Genomic DNA, 27,790 nt, shown 5'->3' on the forward strand with positions numbered 1-27,790 from the left:
CCAATCATATCGCTCACTCATTCCTCTCTTTCACTCCCACTCTTCACCTAGCTCAAACCAAGCATTTAAAGATACATGCACACATTTACTTGGAATCATTACAGTGCTAGTTGCTCTAAATAACAATAAACTTGGAGGTGAGTGTTGCTGCAATGTTCAGTTGCTTCCTTCCACTCCTTTATTTTATCCTAGAGATGCTCTTTTCTTCAAGGACTTGCAGGTAAGCATCCCTCTGTCTTGCTTCCAAATTAATCCTAAACTTGTTTCAGATGTAACATCAAATCATGCCTTTTGATAACTATAGTACTGTTCTAGCCAAACCATGGCTTATGCTGTTTTCCTATCTCTTACTAGAATCTTGGGTACTGTCTTGAACTATTCAGCCTTGCCCAATTTTTGGCAGAGTACCATTTGTTATATGTTCTGTTTCTATTGGCAAGTTGCAGCAGTGGGGTAAAGAAGCCAAAAGCTCTTCGCAGACCTTTGGGCAGTTCTAATGGATCTAAGCAGTAAACACATTCAAACCTTTTTCTGAAGTTTTGTTTTGCATTGTTAACCTCTCATTTCTATATGAACTGTGACCTCCTGTACAACTGAAACAAAAAATGATGTCTTAGAATTTTTGAAAATGTGAGGGATGATGGTGCTTCAGCATTAGATCCCAAAATGGTCATTGTAAACTTAAGTGCGATGGGGGAATGATCAAGGTAAAGGTATGACTGCAGTGAAGATGGAAGCAGGGAGTACACTGGAAAACTGTCAGTGAGAGACATCAGAGTGGATTCATTTTCTGTTCTCAGAATACTTTTCTTTGGTCAGGTCTGGCAGAAGCTAAGGGGAAAGCAACTTCCCACACCATAGTTTGAGTTGGATTTAAACTGAAGTCCAACATATAAACCAGGTCCAAAACAGCCGTTCCAAATTTAGTACATTGTTACAATGTACCACGTACATTGGTACATCAGTTCTCTCCAAGTAATTCTCAACAAAGTTTCTTCTACCAGTAGCTTCAGTTCTGTCTCTTTTGGTGTGCTGTTGAGAGGAGAGTGAATGGAAAGCAAAGCTTGCAGGCATAATATTCTTTTATGATGTGGTTTATATTATTTGGCTTATGTTGCATTGTGGTTATAATCCAAATCCACAAGGTGAGTAGATGTAGAAGGCAACAGTATTACACACAAAATTATTTTGTGTAGCATTCTGATTTTTTACTGATCTGAAAGGTCAAAATAGTGTTACTCTGATGGGTTACTGTCTTGAGTTAGGGTGTTGGATTGTAGTTTCCAGGGAGCAGGTTCTGGCTATATAGTTTTTTTCTTGTTGTTTGAGTTGCTGAGTGCATATTTCTGCATCTCTTTACACAAAATTCACTCTTAACTAAAGGGAAAATGTTCACAACTGGTTATTCATATAATATAATGAACTGCTAGCCAAAGGTAAAGTATCTAGACTGTTGCATAGGCAGGAAAAGCAGTTCCACAAATACGAGTTCTGAAAGAGTGGAACTTCATTTTTGCGTTCCATGTTAATTGTAAGTTTTTCCCCCCTGAGTCCAGATGCAGGTGCTGGAACTTCTTTTTTGAAGAGGATAATGACTTATGTGGGGATAATGACTTGTGCATCTCTGTGAGAACTTTTAAATTATTTTCTTCCATGCCATTTTCCCACTGAAAAATGCCACCTCCAAGCTACTTTTATCCCTTTTTGGGGCTTGGGGGGCGTGCAGGGAGAGTTTACCTTAGCAGGGGTGAAACTGGTTCGGGAAATAATGTGTAGGAAAAAAATTTCAGAAACAGAAGCTTTTCCAATGCTACAGTTTTCTTTGGAAAACTTCCCATCTTTAAAAATACTTATGTGATTTTTATGAAACAATGCAACCTAAAGAATGGATGGCAGTAAAATATCAGAGTTGTGATTAATTTTTCTTCAGGCGATGATTCCTAGGAACTGTGTGTGTAGGTGTGAGAGAGAGTTCAGTATAGTACTATTTGGCATTGGTGGGGGGGCGGTTAAACTCAAAATACACAATCTCCCCAAAGAACCCACAGTATCAATTCACCTGATGGGCTGTGACAGTCAAGCTAAAATGCTTATTCTACTTTGGACTTCCACTGAAATGAAAACTAGAATAGTTCAAGTTTCACTTAAAACTGTTTTGTTCTCACTTCCAGAAAACTGTGCAGTGTATAATTTCTTTTGGTGATGTTGGGAGTGTTTGTACAAAATCTCCTGTCTTTTTACTGCATTTAATTTCTTTAAGGTAGTCACAGTTGACTAAACAGGAACAAAAACACAATGCTCATTGCTGCTGGAGAATCAGTCAGAAGTACAACTAGTGAAAAAGACACTGTCCTATGGTCCCTTGCCCATAAGTTTGTTGTTAAAAGAACTCTCTGTTAGCAGAAGAGAATGTGGTCCAGCAGATTTGCCTCATTCTGAACTAGAACTGCTGGTGCTTTTACAACTATTCTAATAAAATAATCTTTATAAAACTATGAATTTGTTTGACTAACATTTAAACCACATTAAATGTACTTGACATTTTTCTTCCTAAAATATTTTAGTTCAAAAAATAGGAACTACAGAAACATTAGAAAACTTCTAAAGATATTTATACCACACATCCAGAGGAGTTAGCCGTGTTAATCTGTAGTAGCAAAATCAAAAAGAGTCCAGTAGCACCTTTAAGACTAACCAATTTTATTGTAGTATAAGCTTTCGAGAATCACAGTGCATCTGACGAAGAGAACTGTGATTCTCGAAAGCTTATGCTGCAATAAAATTGGTTAGTCTTAAAGGTGCTACTGGACTCTTTTTGATTATACCACACATAAAATTACCACGGGGTACTCCTTGTTGACTAATACATGCCAAACTGTATCTCAGTCTAGTTAGGGATTTCCTATCTTTTGATCCGTAATTTTCTATAAAAACTAAATCAGGGTTCCTGTCCCCCAGGCAGGAAACCATTATGCAAGAAAAGGATTAAAAGCCCCCCCCCCAGCCAGTTCTGGTGGCTGTACTTGAAAAACAACTTTAAATTTATCACAGAACTAAATGCAACGTACAGTACTTCCAAATCTCACTGTTGTTAAGCAAGAGTATTATAGCTGATTGTGATTATTGTGGAGATGGCTCAAATTAACTAGGTCCTGAAGCATACAGAAGAAACTAAAAACCTTGAATTAAACCCTGAGAAGTTGAGTGAGTGCAGGCTGTGAAGTGCGCACACAATTTGCCCTCTGTTGCCATTCCTTTCCTATGACATCATGTGATAACCAAATAAGTATGTTCTAGGTTAGTATAGTGAAGCTGAAGAGTTGGGAAGGGACTTTGTATTAATGCAGGGTGGACAAAAGTGAATTGCAGGCTAACTCATACAGCATAAATAATTCATAGCAATTACTGTGTGTAAAAATGACTGCTTGTTACACATTCTTTGAAAGTAGAATTTGGTCAATCGCTATTATTGCATAAAGGAGGGGAAGGTCAGTTTTGAATAGTGTATGGGAAATGTAGATTACTTGTACCCTCTGACAGGACTGGACAAATTTTCTTTGGCTCTAGAAGTTAGTCTCATTTTTCAGCTCTCTGTGTTTTGTATTGTAATGATCATATGTTCGAATTATTGCTACCGTAAAACCCAATCTTAACATCTCATAATTTTATTAAAACTATAACTAAAGTTCTGTATATAAGTAAATATAAGGAGAGCCCTGGTTGTCATCACATAAACAAAAAGCTTCCTTCTATCTCTAGTCTACCTACTCCTCTATATCTGATCATTCCATTATTGTTTTAAAAATCTCCTTTTAACTGAACATTGCAACCTGTACAGAAAGCAACTGATTAATAACTAAGAATTGAATAGTGTAAAGGTAATATAGTAAAAAGCAGTGATGTAAGTGTACGTGTATTTTTATGTCATACAGCAAAATGATAAATAAGCTTTGTGCTTCTACTGGGGATTGCTAAGAGACATTGCTGAAAACAGTAGGCACCACAACAAAGTTTCTTGGCACTATGGTCACCTGACACCTGGGATTTGTCAAATCCTGCCCTAATGCTTGCATATTCCACAAGTAATGTAGAAGAAAGATTGAAATTGGCATTTGTATTCCTTTATGCAATCTCTAAATGTCTTGTGTTTTGGGAAAATTCTCTTCTATGTCATTTATAGTAATTTCTTTCCGTGGCAGCTTGGTAATATCCAAATATAGTTGTCAGGAAGTATTTGGCATTTAAAAGAATATGTCTTCCATAATAAAACCGTAATAGTTTTATATATACACCATTCTGCAATTGTGTTAATATATAAGCAGAGGTATTTAATAAAATGATTGTTCATTTTAAATCTTCCTTTCCTTTGCTTATAGGCTTGCATAGATGATAACGTAGATATGGTGAAATTTCTGGTGGAAAATGGAGCCAATATTAATCAACCTGATAATGAAGGCTGGATACCTCTACATGCGGCTGCTTCCTGTGGATATCTTGATATAGCAGAGTAAGAATTTTCTTTTCCAAGTTTAATGTATCTTAATGTTTAGCATACTTTTGATGTAGCCGGTGCTGTGATATGGAATAGTTTATCTTAAGGAATACCTCAAACCTTTTCTAGGCATGAAAACTACCTTCTCTACAAAAGTAGCAGAGAGATTCTTATCTCCACCCCCTGATTAAAAGGTGTATGTCAAGCTTGCAGACACTAATCACATTTGCAGATACTAATCATCATGCACATTTGTCTGATGTGTATTGTAACATATGCTATAAGAAAGAGCTCTTGATTTGAGAACTGTCCTCTTGGTATCTCTGTCAAATAGCAAATGCTGCTTTGCTTGACCATTTGTTGGTCAGAACTAATTATTGTTCGTCGTCATCCTTCTGTGCAGCCCCACATTGGGAATGCGCACGCGCAGGCCGGCCGCGGAGAGATTTTTCTAGCTTTTAGATGGTTCTCTCCAGTCTTCAACAATTCAATTTTGATACAAGTTGAGTGCCATTATTAGGAAGAACTATGAGACTGAGAAAACTAAAACTGGCTATGATGTACATTAACACAGCTTACATTGAGTCACTGTTGAAAAAGGAATCAGTGGGTGTAATGTTTTGCCGTGGAAATGTTTTTGTGTTTTTTTTCAGCTAATTAACATGGGATTTTGGATGTATCTTGCTATGGTTTAAAATGCAAGCCTCTAAGAAAGAGGGGTGCTGGATGTGTGAGTGAAGAGTGTTATGATCGGATAGTAGCGGTACTCTAGGCGTGGAGTGAACTGAGGTTTATCCAGTTGTTCTGAAAGAAAGAGTTCAGTGGGTTGTTATAGTGTTGATCATAGTTGTTTTGGGGAAGGAGGGTAAAGGAGTGAAGCACTTAAAATTGAAGGACGTCTGTGTTCTTTTTGTGTGGATATTATTAATTCAAGCGGCATCTGGGCAGAAATAAATCTTTGTGACTGAAACTGTTTAGAAAGGTTTGAAGATCTGTACCTATCTTGAAACTACTACACTTATGAACGACTCTGAAACTATTATCCATATGTACTTGTAAATACTCTATTTCTGTTTAAGTAAAATTCCTGTTTTATCTATAAAAGATCCCTTTTATCTCACAGTTATGCTGCCCATGCATTGACCATTCTGTCAATTTATCAAATACAACTAATCCTTCCTATAATTTGGGTCAAAGGGAAAGAGAACTAAGATGAGAACACTGGTAGCAGCAAAAGGGAACACTAGGGAAGGTAGGGAGGCAGAATAATACAAGTCTCACAAAGAGAGAAAAATACCACAGATGTTGGCTTTAGAGGTGGGATAGCAATGTGAGGAAAACATTAATTTGAGGGATAATTGTAGTGTGAAGAGTAAAAGAAGAGAATTCCAAAAGGGTAGGATATATATATGAAGGAAAAAAAGGATACTTAACTGATGGTTGGGAAGGATACAGGCAAAAGAAAAAGAGAAATGGCAGAGTTTCTCGAATGAAGATGTGTATAGAGTTGGGAATCCTTCATGAGGGAAAGTCCGTAGAGGTGCTAAGAGTGTCTTTAATGCAGCAGTAGATATTGGGTAGCAATAAAGTAGGATCTTTAGCAAGTTTTGAGGTAACTGATACATCCATAGAGTACATAGAGGTTCTGAAGGAACAGAATAGATTAAGAGCTCTGGAAATACAAGAGAAAGTTAGAATGGAGGAAGAGCAACTTAGACTTGAGGAAATAAGAATTAAAAGTGAAGAAAAATTGGATTATGAAAGGGAGTAACAGATGAAGATCCTGGAGTATGAGAGAGAGCAACAGATAAAAACAGAAACCGAAGATTAAACTTGAGGCAGAGAGACTAAGTTTTGAGAGGGATAAGCTGAAATATGAAGATTTTTGGAGAAAAAACAGCTTTTTATTTTTTCAGATTTTTCTGCAAACGTGAGGCTTTGCTGTAGAAAAGTCTGTCTTGTCTATCTGTGGTTTCAGTCTCCGAATTTAAATATTCACAGATTTGGTCATGCTGAGAATTAGTTATGTTGATACCAGCAGTTTCAAAGATTGAGTAGTGCATGAAGTATTTTGAAGAGATGTTTAAAGATGTAAATATCATTTTGCGTAAATAGATATGGTTCTGTGTTTATAGGTGAAGGTGAGGCCTTTGGCAGAAATGAATTGTTGCTGCCACATGTTAGTCATTACTTCCTTCAGTCACTGGGCGTGTTCTAGTAAGTAACAGCATTGTTTTGAGGTTTTTTTAATTAGACTACAGCTTTATCAGGCTTATGTGCACACTGCATAGCATTTCACACTGGAGCAGCTAAACAATATTCTCAGCACCATCCTCTGCTCTCAGCGTTACTCCAGTCTAGCCTATTAAATGGATTTCAGCTGGAGTAATAACTGCATAGGATTGCACTGTCAGTTTCTTCCCTGTAACTTTTTCTTTTAGCTCTAGCAGACTTTTATTTAGGGAATGAGGGTTCAGGATGGAATTTGAGTGACATTCATCTTTTGTTGCAGACACGTAGATTTCTTACAGTCACACCTGACCCCTTGTATGCATGTACTCAAGATATGGATATACTAAACATGTATGGTAGTTCACATGTGATGTATTTGTCAGTTCACCATAACGTTTTGTATGGGTACATAATGTGATATGTGAAGCATACCCTGATGGTGGAAAATCACTTTGTATAAATGTTAATGTCCTTGTTGTCAATTAAAATTGGCCCTAAGATTGCTGCAAAAGCAAGCTGGACTAGCTATCATCCAGGAAGCAGCAATTTAGCCCCAGGGAACTGAGCTCACACCCTGAACATTTCTGACTAGCTTTATTAAAGCGACTGACTGATAAATTTCCAGCCAAGTAGTTGCTGTTAAACAACATATCTATCTTGATAATGGTTATTTTGGTTCTGCACATTTGCCCTTAGTTATTAACCATACACTTAGGTGGGACAACTTAATTTCTCAGTTGGCTGGTCTCAGATCTTCAGTGTTACAGGTCCTGGTGCCCAGGTCTAATTGGTCAAGAATCCCAAAATGAAATTTTTGCCTTCATTTTTTGCTTTTTAATAGAGTATTTTCCCAGTGCATGTAAATCGACCATCCTGGAATATATACTGTCATATTGCATATTGAGATGCAAGAGTGTTCATTTTTTTAATCCTAGTAGTATAGAATCTTTTCAGTGCACCAATGCAGACAGACCCAGAGTAGAGAGCAATTAGAATTACTTTTAAGTGTTGATTTTTTCTGAATTATCTGTTGATGTTTCTATCTCTGTTCCAGTAAAAATACTTCCTTAGATATCAATATTACAAACTGTTACAGTTCTGCAGCTCAGTAACACATTCATGTGCACACACCTGTTAATGTTATTACTCTGAAGAAGAATTGATAGTGAGCTTGGAAAAAAATATGCACCTCAAGTTTGGGGGTCATAGGTCTTGCATCTACAGAATGCTAAGCAAGTTCCCCAAAGAGGTCCTTGAAATCAAAACATATTTTGTATAGTTCAAGTGGAAAACTTTGTGCTAAAGCTGTGTGAAAGAAATCTTATTCTGAAGTCTGTGCAAAACCATGTCAGAGTCCCTCAGGTAAATATTTTCTGATGTCCCCTTTCAGTGCTTATTGGCAGACTCAAGCTGCTGTGTTTGTAATTAAATATATTTTTGGAGGACTGAGATGGAGAAGGATGTCCGTTTTTCCTTTATCTGCCAATCTCCTTTTTACCCTGTTTGGAGAAGCCAAAAGCAGCCAATTGAGTTCCTCTGAACCCTCAGAGGGAGACAAGTATGAGAGCTGTAGGAGTAAAAAGGAGGAGTTTAACAGCCACTGCTTCAGATAATGTTTAGAAGTTGTATGGGAAAGTTAGCAAGAGCTCTTATCTTATTGTCTCTTCAGGCAATAACAACAACAACAACAACAACAACATTCAATTTATATACCACCCTTCAGGACAACTTAATGCCCACGCATAGCGGTTTACAAAGTATGTTATTATCTCCACAACGATAATCACCCTGTGAGGTGGATGGGGCTGAGAGAACTCCTAGAAGCTGTGACTGACCCAAGGTCATCCAGCTGCCTTCAAGTGGAATTCAGTAGCAGACTGATTTATGTGATTGCCAGGAGGAGAACACTCTGGTGTTTAAGTTTGAAAACTTAGTCTTTGTAGGCAGTAGGAGGCTAAGGGGCAGACTGAAGTCTGTGTGGTTTAAGTTCTAGTAATCTTTAAGGTTTGGAAATTTTCATATGGTAGACGGGCAGTTTCTGACTGTCTCTGAAACATATTCCGTAGTGAATTTTTTTCTCTAAGCCAAGATGTTCACAATGTTCACAATTACAACTACAAATTATAGACAAGCAAGGTCTTTCCATTCAGTTCCCCCTCACAGTAAAAATAAATAAAATAATACTTTTTTTTAAAGCCTTGTATGGTGGACAATTATGACCAGCCTTCTGCAAGGATAGCGACACTGCATTCCAGTAATGGAACAGGTTCCACAAACACCGATCTGTCCGGATGGGGAGCTGCACTAGAAGATCCACCAGTGCAAGGTCGATAGTCCAGCAGTGAGCTAAGACCCTCTGTCAACCTACTGGAGCTTTGGGCAATTTATCTAATCCTACTGTACTTCAGACCGCAAATAATAGACGAAAACGTTCTAATCAGAACAGACAGCATGTTGACCAATTTCACCAGGTGCTTCCATCCCGAGGACAAAGTAACCGATGCGTTGACATCACAGTGGTCAAGCATTCTGCTGTTTGCCTTCCAACCACTCCAATTTTCCTGAAGCCAATCAGGAAGATAAGAGAACAAAAATAAACAGACAAACAAACAAAAGCAGAAATCATATTGGTAGCACCCTACTGCCCTCAGCCCCCACAGCTCTCTGCTCTTTAACAGCTGTCAACACTGCCACCACTGACTTCTCCAATATCTCTGGATATGCTCCAGCGATGCCAAGTTCCGCATCTACACCTGGAATAGCTACATTTAACTGCATGAAGAGTGAGCAAGACTCTCTTGGCTAGGTTATTCTCAAGAGGTAACCAACATGCGACTGGCCTCTAGGAGACAGTCCACTAACAGGATATATAAAAAGCCTTCACAGGAGATGCAAAAGAAAAAGGGGTTAATGTCATGAAACCCAAAACCAGATCCATTCTATACTTCCTACAGGTTGGTCATGCAAGTGGTCTCAGAGCCTCAAATCTTAAGATGTCAGGTCACAGTCTTAACAACAGTACTGCCACGGTACTAGAGTCTAAATCTGTCCAGACTCCTCACGTATGTAGCTCCCTCTAGTGTGATACTCTGAAGGATCCGCCACAGGTTCACCAATTTCTGACTTGGTAAATGCATACAGTTCTGTATGCTGTTACTAGCCACCCCTTCGAGAGCCTGTTGAGGAAATTCCTCTTATGAGCTTGAGGGCTTTGTTCCTCTCCGCAGTTACATCTGCAAGAAGGGTATCAGAACCAGGTACCTTGTTAATTAGCTTGAGCTACGTATCTTACACAAAGACAAAGTGGTCCTGAGAAAAGATCCTACCTTCATACCAAAAGTGATCTCTCCCACAGATCACTGGAATTATGTCTACTATCAGTTGACCAAATACTTTTCATCCCAAAGAAGAAATATGGCATGCTCTGGACATAAGACTTATTCTAAAAGCATTTCTTTATAGAACAGAGCAAATCTGGAAAACAGCTTCCTTATTTGTCTCTATATCCTCACTGAATAAAGGGGTGAGGATGTCTAAATCTGCCATTAGCAGTAACTTCAAGGCATGCATTATTGAAGCACACAAAATTCAAAAACTAAACATACCAGCTAGGATCACTACTCACTCAATATGAAGTGCTGTACCAGCGCAGCTTTTGCCAGACATGCCACAGTTAAGAGATTTGCAAGGCAGCTACTTGGTCGTCTGTGTCTACCTTTATTAAATGCTATAAGCTGAACTCTTATGACTCAGCTGATGCAGCGTTTGGCAGAAGAGTATTACAACATATTTCATGACCAAATGACAATGACCCACCCAGAAAATAGGGACACTGCTCTGGGAGGTCCCATCAAGATGTCCTCCGCCTCAGAGGGAGAATGGACCATTGGATACTCACTGTGAAGGGTCCTTCTCCTCTGAGGAAAGGAGGACATCTTGCCCCTCCCAAAGTCATTGTCTTTTTACTCTCTTCTGCCTGATAAATTTACTTTCTCTCCTGATGTTTCTCCTTATCATATTTGTTCTCACCTTTCTCCTTGTTACTCAATTCTAGAGTATTCATAATTATGACACTATAACTGCTTTTGGAGTTGCCAAAACTGAAAGAAAGGGTGACTCCCACTAGGAAGACGGGAAGTAGAAAACTTGATCGTCGTCGTCCTTCTGTGCAGCCCCACATTGGGACTGCGCAGGCGCAGGCCAGCCGCGGAAAAGATTTTTCTAGCTTTTAGAGATGTGAAGGGGACGTTCGGATCCACCGCGCATGCGCGCCGGTGTTCCCGCCAATTTTGAATCTATATATATCCGAACGTCCCCGGCATTCCCTCAGTTCCTTTTTCGCCGCCGTCGAAAAGGTTCTTCTTCTAGCGTTACTTGTCTTCTCAGCGTCTCTTCGGAGTTTTGTTCATCGAATACTGTGCTGTACGATATTTTCCTGCGTCCATCTTGAGGGAAATATCATTCCGGGATGTCTCAGACAGCTTTATTTAAGAAATGTCTGAAGCGCGGCACGAAGATGACCCATTCGGATGGCCATGAGCTCTGTCTCATCTGCCTGGGCGAGGGGCACGTTGTGGAGCGTTGTGCGGTGTGTATGTCCTTCACCCCGAAAGCGAGGAGCGATCGGAAGGCCAGACTCCATGCCTTCTTGTGGGATGCCAACCTTCTCCCACCCAAGACATCGGGTTCATCGGGAGATAGGCCCCGCTCCGCCGCTCCATCGCCAGCTCCATCTCGAAAATCGCCGGAGCCGCTTCCCTCGGAACCGACGGGACAACCCGTTCCGGAGGGCCGATCTGACTCCGGTTCCGTGGATTGCCCTTCTAGCCGGAAGGCTAAGAAGCGTTCTGCTTCGAAGCCGTCATCGAAGCCCTCGTCCAAAGCTTCGGCCACAGAGGCTTCTTCGGAGCCCCCGCCTAAAAAGGCCAAGGCCAAGTCAAAAGCTAAGGGCCGTGTGCCATCCCCGGCCCCGACTGTGCAGCCCGGTACGCCACCCAGACCGGTGCTGATTGACGACGATGTGGTGAGTCTTCATACCCCGTCACCTCCTTGTACGCCTCCTCCAATAACATCGGAGGATTACGTACCATTCCCGCCTCTCTCGGAACAGTATCAGTCGTTTGAGCGTTCCCTGCCATCTGGCCCGGTGCCTTCGGAAGCCTCTGTTCTGATGCAGTCTACCTCATCGGTTCCGGCGCCGTATCACTGGCCTGCTCCGGTGTCCGCTCCTCTACCTCCTTGGCAGCCTGTCCCGGGGATAGGGAACATGACCTCCTGGCAGGATTTCGTGGCCTGGTTCCAGCAGTCTGTGCCCTTCCTGCAACACCCTTCGGTTCCGCCGTCTTCCGTTCCGGCTCAACCGCTCCTGCAACCTGCACCTGCTCCTCCTGCGGCTAGAGTGCACCTCCATCCCTCGGTTCCTGGGCCTTGTCCATCGGCTCCGGTGGAACGCCCGACTTTGGTTCCGACGCAGACCCCGGCGGAGTTTTCGGATTCTGAGGATGAAGAGGGCCTGGCTTCCCCGTCCGATTACTCCTCGGATGTGGCTTCTGACCCTTCTCCGGATGACACCGTGGGTGAGCTCCGTTCGTCGTCCCCAAATGACGACTACAGAATGTTCGCCGAACAGATGGTCCGGATGGCCGCTGCGCTGGAGATAGATGTTGCCTCCACAACCTCCAAGCCTAAGAGCAAGCTGCTGGAGGCGTTGTATTCCGGGTTCCCCACTTCGGTGGCGTTCCCTCCTGTGGAGGACTTTGTCGATAATGCTCTTGCGCTCTGGCAGACACCGGCATCCCTGCCGCCAACGGCAAAGAAGGTCGAAAGGTACTATCGCCTGAAACAGGATAACTGCCCGTACTTTTTCTCTCATCCTAAGCCCTCTTCCATCGTGGCGGAGGAAGGTCAGGCTCGGTTCCGATACGGTTCCTCTTCGGCTCCGGCAGACCGGGAAGGCAGGAAGCTGGATGGCATGGGCAGGAAGCTCTACTCGTCCGCGTCCTTGGGATTCTGTATAGCAAATTTCCAAGCTATAATGGGATCCTACAATCTCTTTTTATGGAAGCGGCTGTCCTCTTACCTCTCCGACCTCCCGGAGGATCGACGCCACCTGGTTAAGGCCCTTCAAGCCGAGGCCATGAAGCTGTCAAAACAGCAGATGACAGCTGGCAAGGACGCCGCCGACTCTGCAGCGCGGTCAATGGCGACTTCGGTGGTCTTGCGTCGGCTCCGGTCCACGGCCCTGCCGCCAGAGAAGAAGGCGAAGGTGGAAGATTTCCCGTTTGAGGGGCCCCAGCTCTTCTCCGAAAAAACGGATGAGTCCCTCTCGCTGATGAAGAAAAACCAGCAAACGGCCAAGTCCCTGGGAGTTGCTCCTTCAGCACAGCTGTCGGGCCCGAGGTATCGTTACGGTCGGTTCCGATCCTACCAGACCCCTTACCAGCCATACCAGCAGCGTCAAGGGCGTTTCTTCTCGGGCCAGTCCTATGGTCACCAGTCCTACTCGGCCCAGCAGTGTCATTCTTCCAGGCGCTCTGGCCGGTCCAAGGGCAGGCAGCAGCCCCCCTCGCCTAAACCATTGACCTCCGTGCAGAAGCCCTCTGTCTTCTGACTGAGCCTGAACGCTCCCCAGTTGGCCTCCAAGGACACTCTCTCTACTGCCTGGTTCTTGGACTGGCTTCGGCCTTTTTTGCCCTGTTGGCAGCTTGTTACCTCTGACACTTGGGTCCTGTCTATTGTGTCCCATGGTTACAAATTGTTATTTACTGATGCACCTCCCCTTTCTCTCTCTCCCCGTTGTTCTCCATGTTGTGATGTTGTTTTACACAATAATGTTATGGAGTTGGTGAACAAAGGTGCTGTCCGGGTGGTCAATGTCGCTACTTCCCCTTGGAGGTTCTACTCGAGATACTTCCTCGTGGATAAGAAAGATGGAGGGTCCCGGCCCATTTTGGACCTTAGGGGCCTCAACAGTTATTTAAAGGTTGAGAAATTTCGGATGCTGACCCTGGCACGAGTCATAGAGCTCTTGGAGGCAGGCGTTTGGCTAGCTATTCTAGACTTGAAAGACGCCTACTTCCACATCTCCATCTTTGAGGGCCACAGAAAATATCTGCGGTTTGTCTATGGGGATTCTGTATATGAATATACGGTGTTGCCTTTTGGGCTGGCCTCTGCGCCCAGGGTTTTCACGAAATGCATGGCCACCGTGGTGGCGTACCTACGGTCCAGGAGATGCTTTATTTACCCGTGCCTGGATGACTGGCTCCTGGTGGGACCCTCGGCTGCCTCCCTCCGGGACCATATTGCCCTCACCTTATCTGTACTAGCTAGGTTGGGCTTGGTGGTTAATGGGGATAAGTCTTTCTTAACTCCGAGCACAGCCATTAAGTTTATAGGGGTCTATTTCGACTCGCCACGGGGCAGAGCCTACTTACCCCCGGATCGCTTGACCAGGCTTTCCTCCCTAGCCCGTCACTTCTTGCACAACCGTTTTCAAACTGCCCTCCTTATTCAAACACTGCTGGGCCTTATGGCCTCCTCCACAGGGGTAGTTTTTTTCGCATGCCTGCATATGAGGCCTCTGCAAAACTGGTTTGTCTGGAGGTACAACCCCCTCACTATGGGCCAGCATCAGAAGTTCTCCATCCCCAGGGTGGTACAGCGTTCCTTGACCTGGTGGACTGTCCCTGAGAACTTGGCCGAAGGTTGTCCTTTTGGCCCTTTCCTGGCAGAGGTCACCTTCTTTACTGACGCCTACAACTTGGGATGGGGAGGGCGCTGTGAACAGCTTTCTGCCCAAGGCATCTGGTCCCCACCTGAGGCAACCATGCACATTAACCTCTTGGAGCTTAGAGCGATCCATTACTCCCTTGCTTCTTTTGCAGATGTCATTCGGAACAGGAGGGTTCAGGTCCTGTCGGACAATACCACAGCCTGCTATTACCTCAACAAGCAGGGAGGAACGGTCTCGCTCAAGCTCTGCAGGGAAGCATCGACTCTCTGGAAATGGGCCATGGTCAACAACGTCCTTCCCAGGGCCGTACACATTGCCGGGGAGCTCAACACCGCAGCGGACACGCTGAGCAGGGTGTTTCTGCCTCAACACGAGTGGTCCCTCAACAGGGCTTACCTCCACCAAGTTTTTCACACGTGGGGTACACCACTCATCGACCTCCTCGCCATGGCCCACAACAAGCAGGCCCCGCTGTTCTGCTCCCGGGCCAGAATTGGCCGTCACTCCCTAGGGAGTGCCTTCCAGATACCCTGGTCCCCAGGGCTCTTCTATGCCTTCCCGCCCTTTCCGCTCATGCACAAGGTCCTCTCCAGGGTCAGGGCCTTCAACACCCACTGTATCCTGATTGCCCCACAGTGGCCTCGCCAGGATTGGTTCCCTCTCTTACTCTCCCTTTCACAGGGACTATGCCTAGTGCTGCCACCGGCCCCGGACCTATTAATCAGGGACGGGGTCAGGCACCACAATGTGGCAGTTCTGAGTCTGGCTGCCTGGCTCCTGTGCGCTCCGGAGTAGGCCTCTCCTCAGAGGTTCTTAAGGTCATTCTGAATGCCCGGAAGCTGTCAACCAGGATGTCCTACCAGAGGAAGTGGTCACGTTTTTCCCGGTGGTTGGCCCCGAAAGGGGTTACTCCCTTTGATTGCCCCTTACCTATCATTCTGGACTACCTCCTGGACTTGTGCTCACAGGGTCTTGCCTTCTCGAGCATTAAGGTCCACATGGCTGCGATCTCTGCTTTCCATGAGCAGATTGATGGGAAGACCGTTTTTACACACTGGCTTTCCAAGCAGTTCCTAAAGGGCCTCTTCAAGACCTTCCCTCCTAGGGCCCCACCGATTCCTCAGTGGAGTCTGTCCCTGGTACTCTCCCAGCTGATGCTTCGGCCCTTTGAGCCCCTGTCCACCTGTCCCTTGCCTGTGCTCACACAAAAGGTAGCCTTTCTGGTGGCAATCACATCCTCTAGACGTGTTGGGGAGCTGTCTGCCCTGTGGTGTGACCCTCCCTTCCTGCAGTTTTTCCCTGGTACGGTCATGCTCCACACTAGCATGGAGTTTCTACCCAAGGTGGTCTCCAAATTTCACCTGCAGCAAAAGGTGTTCCTCCCTTCCTTTTTTTCCGACACCCTCGTCCCCAGGGGAACGGGCACTACACACATTGGATGTAAAACGTGCTTTATTGTTTTATTTACATCGCACCAAATGTTTCAGGAAATCTCCTGCTCTGTTTTTGTGTTACTCTGGCCCTCGCAAGGGCTCGCCTGCTTCTGCCCAGTCCATCTCTCGCTGGATTGTGTCTACAATTAAACTTTGTTATCAGCAAGCTGGAGTCCAGTGCCCCTTGTTGGTTACTGCTCATTCCACTCGAGCGCAAGCTGCTTCTGCTGCCTTCCTGCGAGGAGTGCCGCTCCGGGACGTCTGCCAAGCTGCGACGTGGTCCACTACAGACACTTTCATCAAACATTATTCTGTGGACGTGAATGCACGGTGTGAATCAGCTGTTGGCACGGCTGTCCTGCATTCTTTGTTCAAGTAGACACTCACACCCGCCCCCATTGGTGAGATGCTAGTTATTCTCCCAATGTGGGGCTGCACAGAAGGACGACGACGATAAACAGGGTTTCTCACCTGTAACTGTTGATCGTCGAGTCTCTTCTGTGCAGACACACATTCCCTCCCACCTAGCCCACTGTGAGTGCTTGGTTAACTGAGATTTTCTCCGGTGGCTCAGGTGAACTGAGGGAATGCCGGGGACGTTCGGATATATATAGATTCAAAATTGGCGGGAACACCGGCGCGCATGCGCGGTGGATCCGAACGTCCCCTTCACATCTCTAAAAGCTAGAAAAATCTTTTCCGCGGCTGGCCTGTGCCTGCGCAGTCCCAATGTGTGTCTGCACAGAAGAGACTCGACGATCAACAGTTACAGGTGAGAAACCCTGTTTTTCCTGCCTCCCTGACTAGAGGGTGGGAATCACCCATCAAGATGTCCTCCTTTCCTCAGAGGAGAAGGATCCTTCACTGTGAGTATCCAATGGTCTGTTTTACCAGCCTCAATCCAGGGCTTCTAGCGAAGGGACTTCTAACCCCTTCTCTCCTCACCCACCCCCAAGGCCAGAGACAGGCAATGTTGGGCTGAAGGCCAGTGGTTCACCAAAGCTATGCAGAAGGCAGCACCAGGCAGGGTTAAAGATATGGGGTGCTCCTGGGCGGGAGAGATGTCTTCAGATTGCGAAGACAGATAGGAGGGCAAGTTCCTCTCGGAGGAGGTGGAGGTCACCATACCTGAAAAGTTGGTCCGATTGTTCAAGATAGGAGTCTATCAATATCTACTGACTAAAACCCCAGCAGCCTCAGAACTGCAGCTACCTCCAGCCCCAAAGGGCACAGAGAATTTTTTCCCCAGGGCAGACACACCTGAAAAGTGTTTTCTATTCCCTAAGTACTTTGAGCGGCAAATGAAGGCCAAATGGGCCACTCCTGCGGCCAACATGCAATGCCTAAACTCGGTCAAAAATTATATGCCTTACCCTCCTACACTAACAAGTTCTTACAGATGCCGAGGATTGACATCCCCCTTGGCTGCATCATAGTCCTTAGGCCTCTTGTTGGAGGATGGCCAGGGTTCCATGAAGGACAATCTGAATAGAAAGGCAGAAATTGCTCTCAGAAGGTCCCATGAAGACTCATCCATGGCCATCAAGGCCACTACCACCGCTTCTATCGTGTCCAGAGCCTTGGTGGTGTGGATCGCAAGCTTATCCAGCCACTCTCATAAAATCATGGATGTTGGAGGTCAACAGGATCCTTAAAGCCAGCCCCTTGCGGCGGGTGCTACCTTGAACGTCCTAACTGTCTCTTCTAGGGCCATGGCGTCAGTAATGGTGGCTAGGAGATTGTTGTGGCTGAGGGCCTGGCTGGCCAACCTCCGTTCCAAATTCATCCTCATGGCCTACCCCTTTCAGAGCGACACACTCTTCAGGGAGGCGCTATAGAAGTTATTGTGGAAATGAGGTACAAGAAGAAGGCACTGCCAAAAATGATTAAGCGAAGGAACAGATCTCCCTTTTCTTCCCAGTCCTTCGTTCTCACCACTTCTTGGCCCGACCTCTCCAAGTGCGAAAACCCTGCTCTTGGAACTTCCCCAGGCGAATTTTCAAGAGGATCTTTCAGATCCAGATCAAACAGGCAGCAGCAGGGCCAAGGAGACAGATACAGTTTCAACAACAAGGCCCCTAAATCCTGACTCGCTTCAGGGCTCGGTGGGGGGAGGCTGCTTCAATTCCATTGAGCGAGTCAAAGGTGGTAGCCTGAACTCTCGAAGTGATCTCCAAAGGTTATTTGAGTTTGAATCTTACCCACTGGATCATTTCCTGAAACCTTCCCTCTGCAGGAACCTCAAAGGAAACTCATCATGTAGAAAGCACTCAAGCATATTTTAGACATCCAGGTGATAGAACTCATCGTTCTTACAAACCCAAAGAGAAACGGGGACGTGGAGGACAATCTACATCTGTAATCGTGAATCAGTATATTAAGCTAAACGTTTCTGCATGGAGACCCTATGATCTATCCTCGAAGTGTTGCAACCTGAGGAGTTCCTCCCGTCTGTAGACCTTACCGAGGCCTACCTTCACATCCCATCCACCCAGATCATCAACATTTTCTATGTAAACAATTGCCACTTTCAATTCAGAGCACAGCTCTTTGGCCTAGTTACGGCACCCAGGGAGTTCTCCAAAGTTCTCATCAATTCAGTCATTTGTCTCAGGGAGAAGGGGATCCACATTCAACCTTGTCTGGACAACACCCCAATCTGGGCCAATTCATGGGAGAAGTCCCTCAAGGTCACATGGACAACAATGCACTACCTCCAATTCCACGGCTTCCAGATAAGCCTAGACAAATGATCCATCCAACCATCCCAGAGGCTGATACACCTGGAGATGATAGCAGATACCAGAAAATGTTGCATCTTCCTCCCACAAGAAAAGATCCAGAAGCCAATGAGCTTATCAAGTGGTTCATATGATCCAAATTGGTCTCACTCCAATTCTATTCAGGTTGATGGGAACTCTAGTGGTGAACTGCGAAGCCATCTACTGGGGACGATGTCACAAGCAAAACCTGTTATCCTTCTCTGCCCATTTCAGCTGCAGATAGCAACCAAGCCAAGCATGAACACCTTGGTTCTTGGAAAGTCATGGAAAGTCTCAAACGGTGCACCAGAGGAACATCCTACAAAGCAAGAGCTTCCTGGCTTCACAAAGGGCTACTAATATCCACGGATACATGCCTAGTTGGTTGGGAAGCAACACTGGAGGGTTGCCTAGCTCAAGGTCTCTGGTCGGAAGCAGAGACACATCTCTCAATCAATCTCCTAGAGATGAGGGCTCACTCTCATACTTTTCTCTGGCCATATAGCTGGCAAGGAAATCCTAGTCCGCACAGACAACACATCAGCCAAGGCTTATATAAACAAACAGGTCACCAAGTCCTCCAAACTTCCCAAGGAAGCAACCAAGATTGTTGTGTGAGTGGAATCTCACCTGTCTTCCATTCAAATGGAACACTCAAGCCGACTGGCTGAGCAGATGTATAATACAGCCAGGAGAAGGGACCCTCAAGAAAAATGTTTTTTCTAGATGATGGCGGATCAATTCGGGATTCCAATATTGGACCTATTTACGAATCATCAGAACCACCAGGTTCTGCTCAGCCAGCCAGTTTTCTGACCAGATATTACCACCCCAGATGGAAGAACCAACTCCTTCACAGCCCAATGACCAAGGGGTCTGCTCTGTGCATTCCCTCCGTTCCCAAGCTATTACGGAAAATAGTGGAACAGGGTGGAGGTGATTCTGATACCCCCATGATGGCTGAAAAGGCCATGGTTTTCAACACTCTGGTTGATGTCATTCACCTCCCTTCCCCCTCCTCCATCAATTCCAGACCTTCTCCAACAGGGCCCAGTCTGACACCCGAACCCAGAGTGGACATGTTTTACCGCCTGAAGGTTGAGATGGATTCCTATCAAGATTGGGATACCTCTCATGAATAATCACACACTTCTGGCCTCTAGAAAATAGGTCAACTATTAAAATATATAACACGTTAATAAAGAGGATTTCCTCTTTATTAACGTGACACCACTGAACACGAGAAGAAAAATGTCAGCAACGAGTGGTAACAACACACTTCGTCAGATGGTCAAAGAGAAAGAAAGTTGACTTCCTACATCCCATCTTGGGCGTGGTCCTAGACTTCCTTCTAGAAGGATTGGATTTGGGCCTTAAGCCAGCCACACTGAGGAAACAAGCAGCAGCACTGACCTTCGTGCTACCACTCTCAGATGGTCTCAAGTTATCTAGGCACCCCCACAGTCAGTGATTCTTGAGGGGAGCAACTCTGCTAAGCCCTCCTACAATCCATCTTTTTCCCACATGGAGATTGCATGGTGTCTTATTGGCCTTGACCAAACCTTCCTTTAAGCCTCTAAGGGACATACCCTTAGAATGGCTAAAGCAGAATGTCAGGACTACGTACAAAGAAGTTTAATGTTCTTGCTATCGAAACTCAAATATAAGGCACTCAATTGTAAGGCACAATAAGCCAATGTCAACCGAGGAGTTGTGAAGAATTCCCAAACTCCCAGCTGGAGGTGGCAACAGGTTTGCCGGCTTGGAAATTAGGCCCCATTTCGCACAATGTGCTTTGTCATAAGCCACAGGGAAAAGAGAAAAGTAGCAATAGCAGATTATAATTGGTGAGTTTTTCTCTTTGTAAAAACATTTGCTGTGATTTCTGCATGGCTGTATACACCAGCAAGGGCAGTTTAAATGAAATTTGCATGTGTGGTTAAAGTGACTTTGGTTTTTGGAAGTAAGAGACTTTGTAACCATGTAAGACCGTTTGGCACACTGGCTATTTCAAATGATGTATTCTTTTGTTTATTTTAGATTTATATGTGGCTTATGACAAAGCACATTGTGCGAAATGGGGCCTAATTTCCAAGCCGGCAAACCCGTTGCCACCTCCAGCTGGGAGTTTGGGAATTCTTCACAACTCCTCGGTTGACATTGGCTTATTGTGCCTTACAATTGAGTGCCTTATATTTGAGTTTTGATAGCACGAACATTAAACTTCTTTGTACGTAGTCCTGTTCTTCATCTTCATTCCATTTTGTTTGGGACTACCCCCTCTTGGATTTGCTAAAGCAGAATATCACCGTCCTAGGAGCCATCACATTGGCCTGGAGGACCTTGGAATTAGGCACTCTGTCAATTAATCCTCAGCTATGCATATTTCATGAGGACAAGGTGGTCCTCCGTATGAATATCACCTTCCTACCCAAGACATATTCCAGGTCTCACAGATCAGAGGAGATCAGTCTATTTTCTTGTCCCAATTCCATGCATGTCAGGGAAAGAGAATGGCGCAATTTCAGTGTGAGGAGGGCTATTAAGGCTTATTTGTCCAGAACTGAGTCAATCAGAAAATCGGATTCCCTCTTTATTAACTTGATGCCACTGAATGTGGGAAGAAAAATATCAGAGACGTGTGGTAGCAACATCAAAACCAGCATCATAGAGATGTGCAAAGCAAGCAACAAAGAAACCACAAAGGGAATTATGGCACATTCCATCTGAAGGCAACAACCAATGCGCCCCTTCAAAACAATGCAACAGTGGAGGAAATCCGCAAGGCAGCCCGTGGTCATCGGTCTCTACCTTCACTAAACACTATAAGCTAAATCTGTATGACTTGGCAGACACTGCCTTCAGAAGGAGAATACTGCAGCGCTTAATTCACAAGGAACACTACCCACCCGAAAAGGAGTAACTGCTTTGGGAGCACCCAAGACGTCCTCCGTCTCAGAGGGGGAATGGACCTTTGGACACTTACCGTGAAGGGTCCTTCTCCTCTGAGGAAAGAAGGACATCCTGCCCTCCTGGGTCCCTCATCCTTCGTGCCTTGCCTTCTTGTTACCTTGTGCTGCTTTTGCCTTTTAAGTTTAACTCTCCTTCTGCTCCAAGTCTGTTATCTGCTTTCTTCAACAGGTTGTCCTGATACATAAAATAGCGGTAGATTGGCTTATATCTGTTAATGAGAAACTACTGCTATATGGAGTCACCCAAACTGGAAGAAGGGGTATTCTAAGCGCCAACAGGAAAGAGGAAGAAAAATGATCTTCCTGCCTCCCTGATTGGACAAAAGGAAACACCCAAGATGTCCTCCTTTCCTCAGAGAAGGACCCTTCTCAGTAAGTGTCCAAAAGTCTGTTCTCACAAGCAGACAAGGTTATTCCATCTTAAAGTCCAAGGCAGGGATGAGATGAAGTGTACTTCCGCAAAACACCTGAGGCAGGTGGTGGTGTGTCTCTCTAAATAGTAGAGAGATAAATTAATCGTATAAGAGGCTAGCCTTCAGGTAATTTGCAAGTACTTTTAGGCCAGTTTCTAAACAATTCTCTGGCCATTTAGTTATTTGAGTGTGCCTGTGCTGGGGGAGTTTGTCATAGGAATTGATCCTCAAATATCTCCAAAACGAAAGTGCTACTATAAAGAACATACTCATTTTTATTAGGTGTGAGATATTTCTACCAAAATAGAATAGTTTGTCACACATCCTACAAAAACAGAAAACACATCAGAAACTTTGTTAACTAACTGATACATCAATATTTACATTTTCTGAGGTAAGTTAGTGGCTGAGTGTCTAAAAGGAACAAAAATGTTCCTACTGCAGTTTTCTTGTTGGTATATTCTGGCAGTTCAGAGGTTAAAAGGAAGGGATTCAAATGCAGATGCATTTAATCATGTCTGTGTAAATTGTTTACTGTGTCTGCATTTCCAGAAGTGAGAGATCATAAACAGATTAATGGGAGGTTATTTTGACAAGTTGAGTAGATTGCTATATAGGAGGAGTATATGAATAGCATGCATGCATAAAAAATAATTGGGAGGAGCTATAATGAGTCTTTCGAGAGGACACGAAGTATACAAAAAGAAAACTGCTGTTTAAGGCAGTAACATCTCATGGTAATCATGCCTTGTCTGCATTAACCAGATGGGCAACATGATGATTTCTGCAAAATAATGTGATTTTGCCCTTTAAGCCTATAACTAGTAATTTTTCATTCTTTTTAGTCAGATTTGATTTTATATATTCAGGCTTCACTACTGAATTCCAGGCTTTCTTCTGATATGTCATTTGTAGTATCTATGCCTAAGGTGAGGACAAGATATCCTGCATACAAGATGTGTGTATCACTGAGTTATTAACAAACAAGTTTCTGGGAAATTGTAGTGGAGGATGCATGCCAAATTGAGTGCAGATTGTCCTTATTTTCTAGGAGGGGGGGGGGCTGGAAGTGTTGGAAAGAATTTCCAAAAAAATGAGCAATCATGGTTGGTTTGGACTTATACTTGGTAAGTATCAATATATCTGATTTGCAACCTGGCCAAATCTGTCAATACTTAAATCCAGAGATTGAAGCCATGAACAGATAACAAAGATCTTTCAACAGACTTGAGAAAAGCCCAAGGTTTGTAGAAAAATCTGGGAAGAAAAACCACTGGGGGCGTTAAACTGCCCCCAAATAATGGAAGCAACACCTGTAGCCTTAAGAAATCAACAACCTCTGTGGCCATTGCTACACAACCACAACAGTATTGCTAGCCTTCAACCCTTGGTTTCTGTCAGTAAGTGGCAGGGGGAAGGGGGTGGTAGTGCCCTTTCCAAAACTGTTTTGGCCTTTGAGAGAGGACTGATTAGGGCTAGGCTCACCAGCAACCACCAGGTGACTTGATACTACACAACCTGCATGACTTACCCAGGCCCAGCTGCTTGCTACTGTTTAATTACAAAATTGTTCTCCTAAAAATTCAATGAGAACCCAAACACAATATAAATGGAATCTAACAATTTCAAAACACATCTACTGGAATGTATGCGCTGAAACATATGCATCAAAGTTTTTCTTCATTGAGAGACGGATAAGTTGAATATAGAGGTGGATTATGAGCCGCTCCCTGAGGAAGATTGCTTGAAAAAAGCAGAATCACCGGACGCTTGTAGGGTTGGGGGGAGGGCAGGGGTCCTCCGCTTCTCTCTTTTCCACCAATTTTTGGAACAAACCGCTTCAGGACTACACCCTTCGGGGATTGTGTCACCTCTCTTCCCTTCGTTTTTGGATCCTGGCCCAGTTTTGCCCACGGCGGCTTTTCCAGCTTGTGAAACGCACCTTGAAGGAAAATTACTCAACACAGGACTGATTAACTGGACTGGGGACATACGGTCTGTTGCTTAGCACACCTTCACTGTTTGGAGTGTTTTCAAGTTTGTATGCACAGATTTTCAGAAAGCATGGCTTTGGAGTGTTTGTAATAATGACATAGTACTTTAAAGTGTTTTGATATTGTTACATTCCATTTATATTGTGTTTGGGTTCTCATTGAATTTTTAGGAGAACAATTTTGTAATACAATTGATTGACATCTTACAATCTAGTGGTTTTGAAATTGAGTTTATTGTGTTAGTTTCCCTGCTGTATTCAGTCTTTGGTTTTGTCTCATGAGGGAGACTGCCTCTTGTATTTTGCTGTTGTGCTACTGTTTAATAGCAGCCACTGTATGAAAGCCAGCATGGTGTATTGGCTAGAGTTTCACAAAAGGATCTAAGAGACCTTGGTTCAAATCCCCACTCTACCGTGTGAAATATCTTTCCACTGTGGTGCATACCCTGGTAACATCTAGATTAGATTATAGTAAAGTGCTCTATGTAGGGCTTCTTTTGAAGACTGTCCAGAAGCTACACTTGGTACAGAATGCTATGGCCAGAATATTTACTGAAGCGGATCATAGGGACCATATCTAGGGTTGACAGATGTCTGGTTTTCCTCTGGACGGTCTGGTTTTTTATAGGGCTTTCTGGGGGGAAATGCACAGGACATATAAATGTCCCATATTTTTTCCTGTGGGGGAGGAGCAGCTGGCAGCTAGCCTGCAAGACTGATGGCAGTGACAGCAAGCCTTCCTATGCCACCTCTTCCCCCTCCCCCCGTATAAGAGGCTGGCGGGCCCGCCCAGTCTCCTGCTTCCACCTGGAGAAGAGCTCAGCTAGGCCTGCTCACCCCCCCCCCCAGTGCTGGAGAAATGCCCAGCTGGCAAAGCACCCACTGGCACAGCCTCTTCCTGTACTTAGGAGGCAGTGGACCCACTCGCTCCCCTGAGCTCCAGGCGCACGCTTTGCGCACACTTAGAAAAAAGATGAGTAACAGGACCTCTGTTGGTTTTCTAGGGAGATGCTTTATGACAACCCTAACTATATCACTCAGGTCTTGTTTTATCTACACTGACTCCCAGTTTGCTTCCAGGCTCAATTCAGAATGCTGATATTGACCTTTAAAACTCTGTATGTCTTGGGGCCAACATACCTTAAGGACCAACTTCTCCAATATGAACCTACCTGTCTACTCCAGTTAATCTTTAGAGGCCCTGTTTTGGGTTCCCTGCCATAGATGGGTGGCAACCTAGGAAAAGGCCTTCTCAGTTTCAGTGCCAAAACTGGAATGCCCTCCCCAGGAATTCCATGTGTCTTTCTGTATTGATGTCTTCTACCAGCGTGTTAAGTCTTTTGTTTCATTTGGTATAACCCCTGTGGTGGACAGTACTGGCTCCAGCGCTGCCTCTCGTGAGAAACCAACCAATGAGAGGGAGAGAAATACTGGGCCAATGAGACTTGGTGTCTTTTGAAAGAGAGTGAGAGGGGGGAAGAAGGCTTTTGAAGCTGCTGAGAGGAGGCTGCAGAGAGATAGCTGGCAGTCAAACCTGTTCTGTTACATTGAAACATTCCCTGTTTAACTAGGATTTTTAGGTGCCTGCCGGTGGCAGGCAAACTCCTGAGGATTTGCCCCCTTGTCTGCCAATCACGCAGCGATCGGCGGAAGAGGGCAAACTCCTGGAGTTTGGCTGCCACTGGCAGGCACCTCAGGAGCTTGCGCCGAGTATGCACTCACACCCAGCACGGCAATGTCACTTCCATAAGTGACGTCATCGCACCAGCTGCATGAGCATCCCCACACTCCATTTGGGGCCAATGTGGAACGTAGGAGCGCTCCCAATGGCCAGTGCAGTGATGTCACTTACCCGGCATGATGACATCACTTCCATAAGTGATGGCACATTGGCTTCGGGAGCATCCCTGCATTCCATTTGGGGCCAATTTAGGCCCCAAACTGGCCGAATTGGAGCCGTGCAGAGCGTGGGAGCACTCCCATTGGTGGCACGGCAACATCACTTACAGAAGTAACATCACCACAGACCCAGCGTGATGACATCACTTCCATAAGTGACGTCATTGCGCTGGCTGTGGGAGTGCCAGCCGATCTCTATTTGCGACCAATTTAGAGTGAGGGGAAATACAGAATTGGAGCCATGTGGAGTGTGGGAGTGCTCCCGCGGCCCACACAACAACATCACTTACAGATGTGACATCGCCACGCACCCAGTGTGATGACGGAACTTCCAGAAGTGATGCCATCACACCGATGCTGGAGTGTGCGCACAGAGATTGAAAGCGACACTGCGAAGGGTAAGTACCAGGTCCCAACCCTCCCGCTGGGAGGCTAGAGGAACCTAGTAACCCTATCTTTAACCCTAATACGTTAAGTTTAAAAATCTTCACTCCTGTATTCCATCTTGTATATAAAGTTTAATTTTGTTTTAACCCTGGCTGGCTTGGAGTCGTTGACTGAGGGAAGATATCACACACACACAGACCTCAGATGCTCTGGTCACATTATATGGGCCTAATGAAGTAAATGGTGGCAGCATATATAAGGAAAATAACTCTAATTTCTCTTTGCTCAGTAGCCCTGGGCAGTAGCTGTGTGAGGGGAAGTACATAGAGAGAACAGGCTGCCTGCCTGGTGGAGCCTCTGGAAGAGAAGAAAAAGGAGCCTGTGAACATTTGGATCAGGGCTCTCTGCCTGGTAAAGTGGAGGCTGAACAGGTGGCATGTGATGATCAGCCTTTACCTGTCTTGCCTACCTCAAGGAAACCTTGAAAGTTCAGAAAAAATGCCTATAACTTGATTTGATACTCTTTCCAGGTTACAGTTTTCAGTGAGGTGGCAACTCTTGGCAAAGATTGGTATGCTAAACTGAGGAGGTCTATAGCTAGTCTCACAGACTTCTTGAAAATATTGATTAGCTGTGAAGGGAGATTTAGAGTAGGTGGTAGGCACTGTTCCCGCTAATGTGTGCTCGTGCGCACTCGTGCACGAATTTTTATAACTCAGAGCACAGCGGGAGAAGCCCAGTGCACAGAGGGTTGCCCTCTGCCCAGCCTTCCCGAGGGCTTGGTGTGACTCCGGTTCTGGCATGGAGGAATTCCCTCTCAGTCCTGGAGCTGGGAACCAGAGAAGGAGGCGATGGTGGGCAGGCAGCCGAAAGGCCTCCCCTCCAGGTCCATGAAGCAGTCTCTCCATCCCGGCGCTGGGAGCTGGAGGGGGCATCGGGGGTGATTGGGCTCCCATGCAGCCTCTCTGCTGCGGGGTCCCTCCATCCTGGCACCAGGAGCTGGAGGAGGCGGTGGGGGGCGTGCACTCACACAGCCTGTCTGCTGTGCTGTTCCTCCATCCCGGTGCTGGGAGCTGAAAGAGGCGGTGGGGCAGGCAGGCACCTGCGTGGCCTCTTCACCAGCCTGCCAAGCAGCCTCTTCATCCAGGCGCTTGGAGCTGGAGGCGGCAGCAGCGGTGGGGGGCAGATGCCTGCATGGCCTTCCCAGTGTGTCGCCCCTCCATCCTGGCGCCGGGAGTTGGAGGTGGTGGGGGTGGTGGGTGGGCGCCTGCGCAGCCTCTCCACCGCACTGTCCCTCTATCCTAGTGCTGGTAGTTGGAGGTGGCGGTGGGCGGACGCTTGTGTGGCCTCTTCGCTGGCCTGCCAAGCAGCCTCTTCATCCTGGTGCTGGGAGCTGGAGGTGGCGGTGGGTGGGTGGGTGCCTGCGTGACCTCTTCACCAGCCTGCCAAGCAGCCTCTCCATCTCGGTACCG

General features: G+C 45.5%; 1 protein-coding gene across 4 annotated transcripts in view; it reads left to right on the forward strand.

Annotated features, from left to right (window-relative positions):
* The window catches only part of PPP1R12A (protein phosphatase 1 regulatory subunit 12A), a 226,898-nt gene that overhangs the window by 33,405 nt on the left and 165,703 nt on the right, over window positions 1–27,790 (forward strand). For all 4 annotated transcript variants that reach the window (XM_054989301.1, XM_054989300.1, XM_054989302.1 and 1 more), the window contains exon 2: window positions 4,377–4,507. In XM_054989301.1, coding sequence (XP_054845276.1) covers window positions 4,377–4,507 — 131 coding nt within the window. The remainder of the gene's footprint in view (window positions 1–4,376; window positions 4,508–27,790) is intronic.

This window comes from Eublepharis macularius, chromosome 9, assembly GCF_028583425.1.
Source record: "Eublepharis macularius isolate TG4126 chromosome 9, MPM_Emac_v1.0, whole genome shotgun sequence".
Lineage (NCBI taxonomy): Eukaryota > Metazoa > Chordata > Lepidosauria > Squamata > Eublepharidae > Eublepharis > Eublepharis macularius.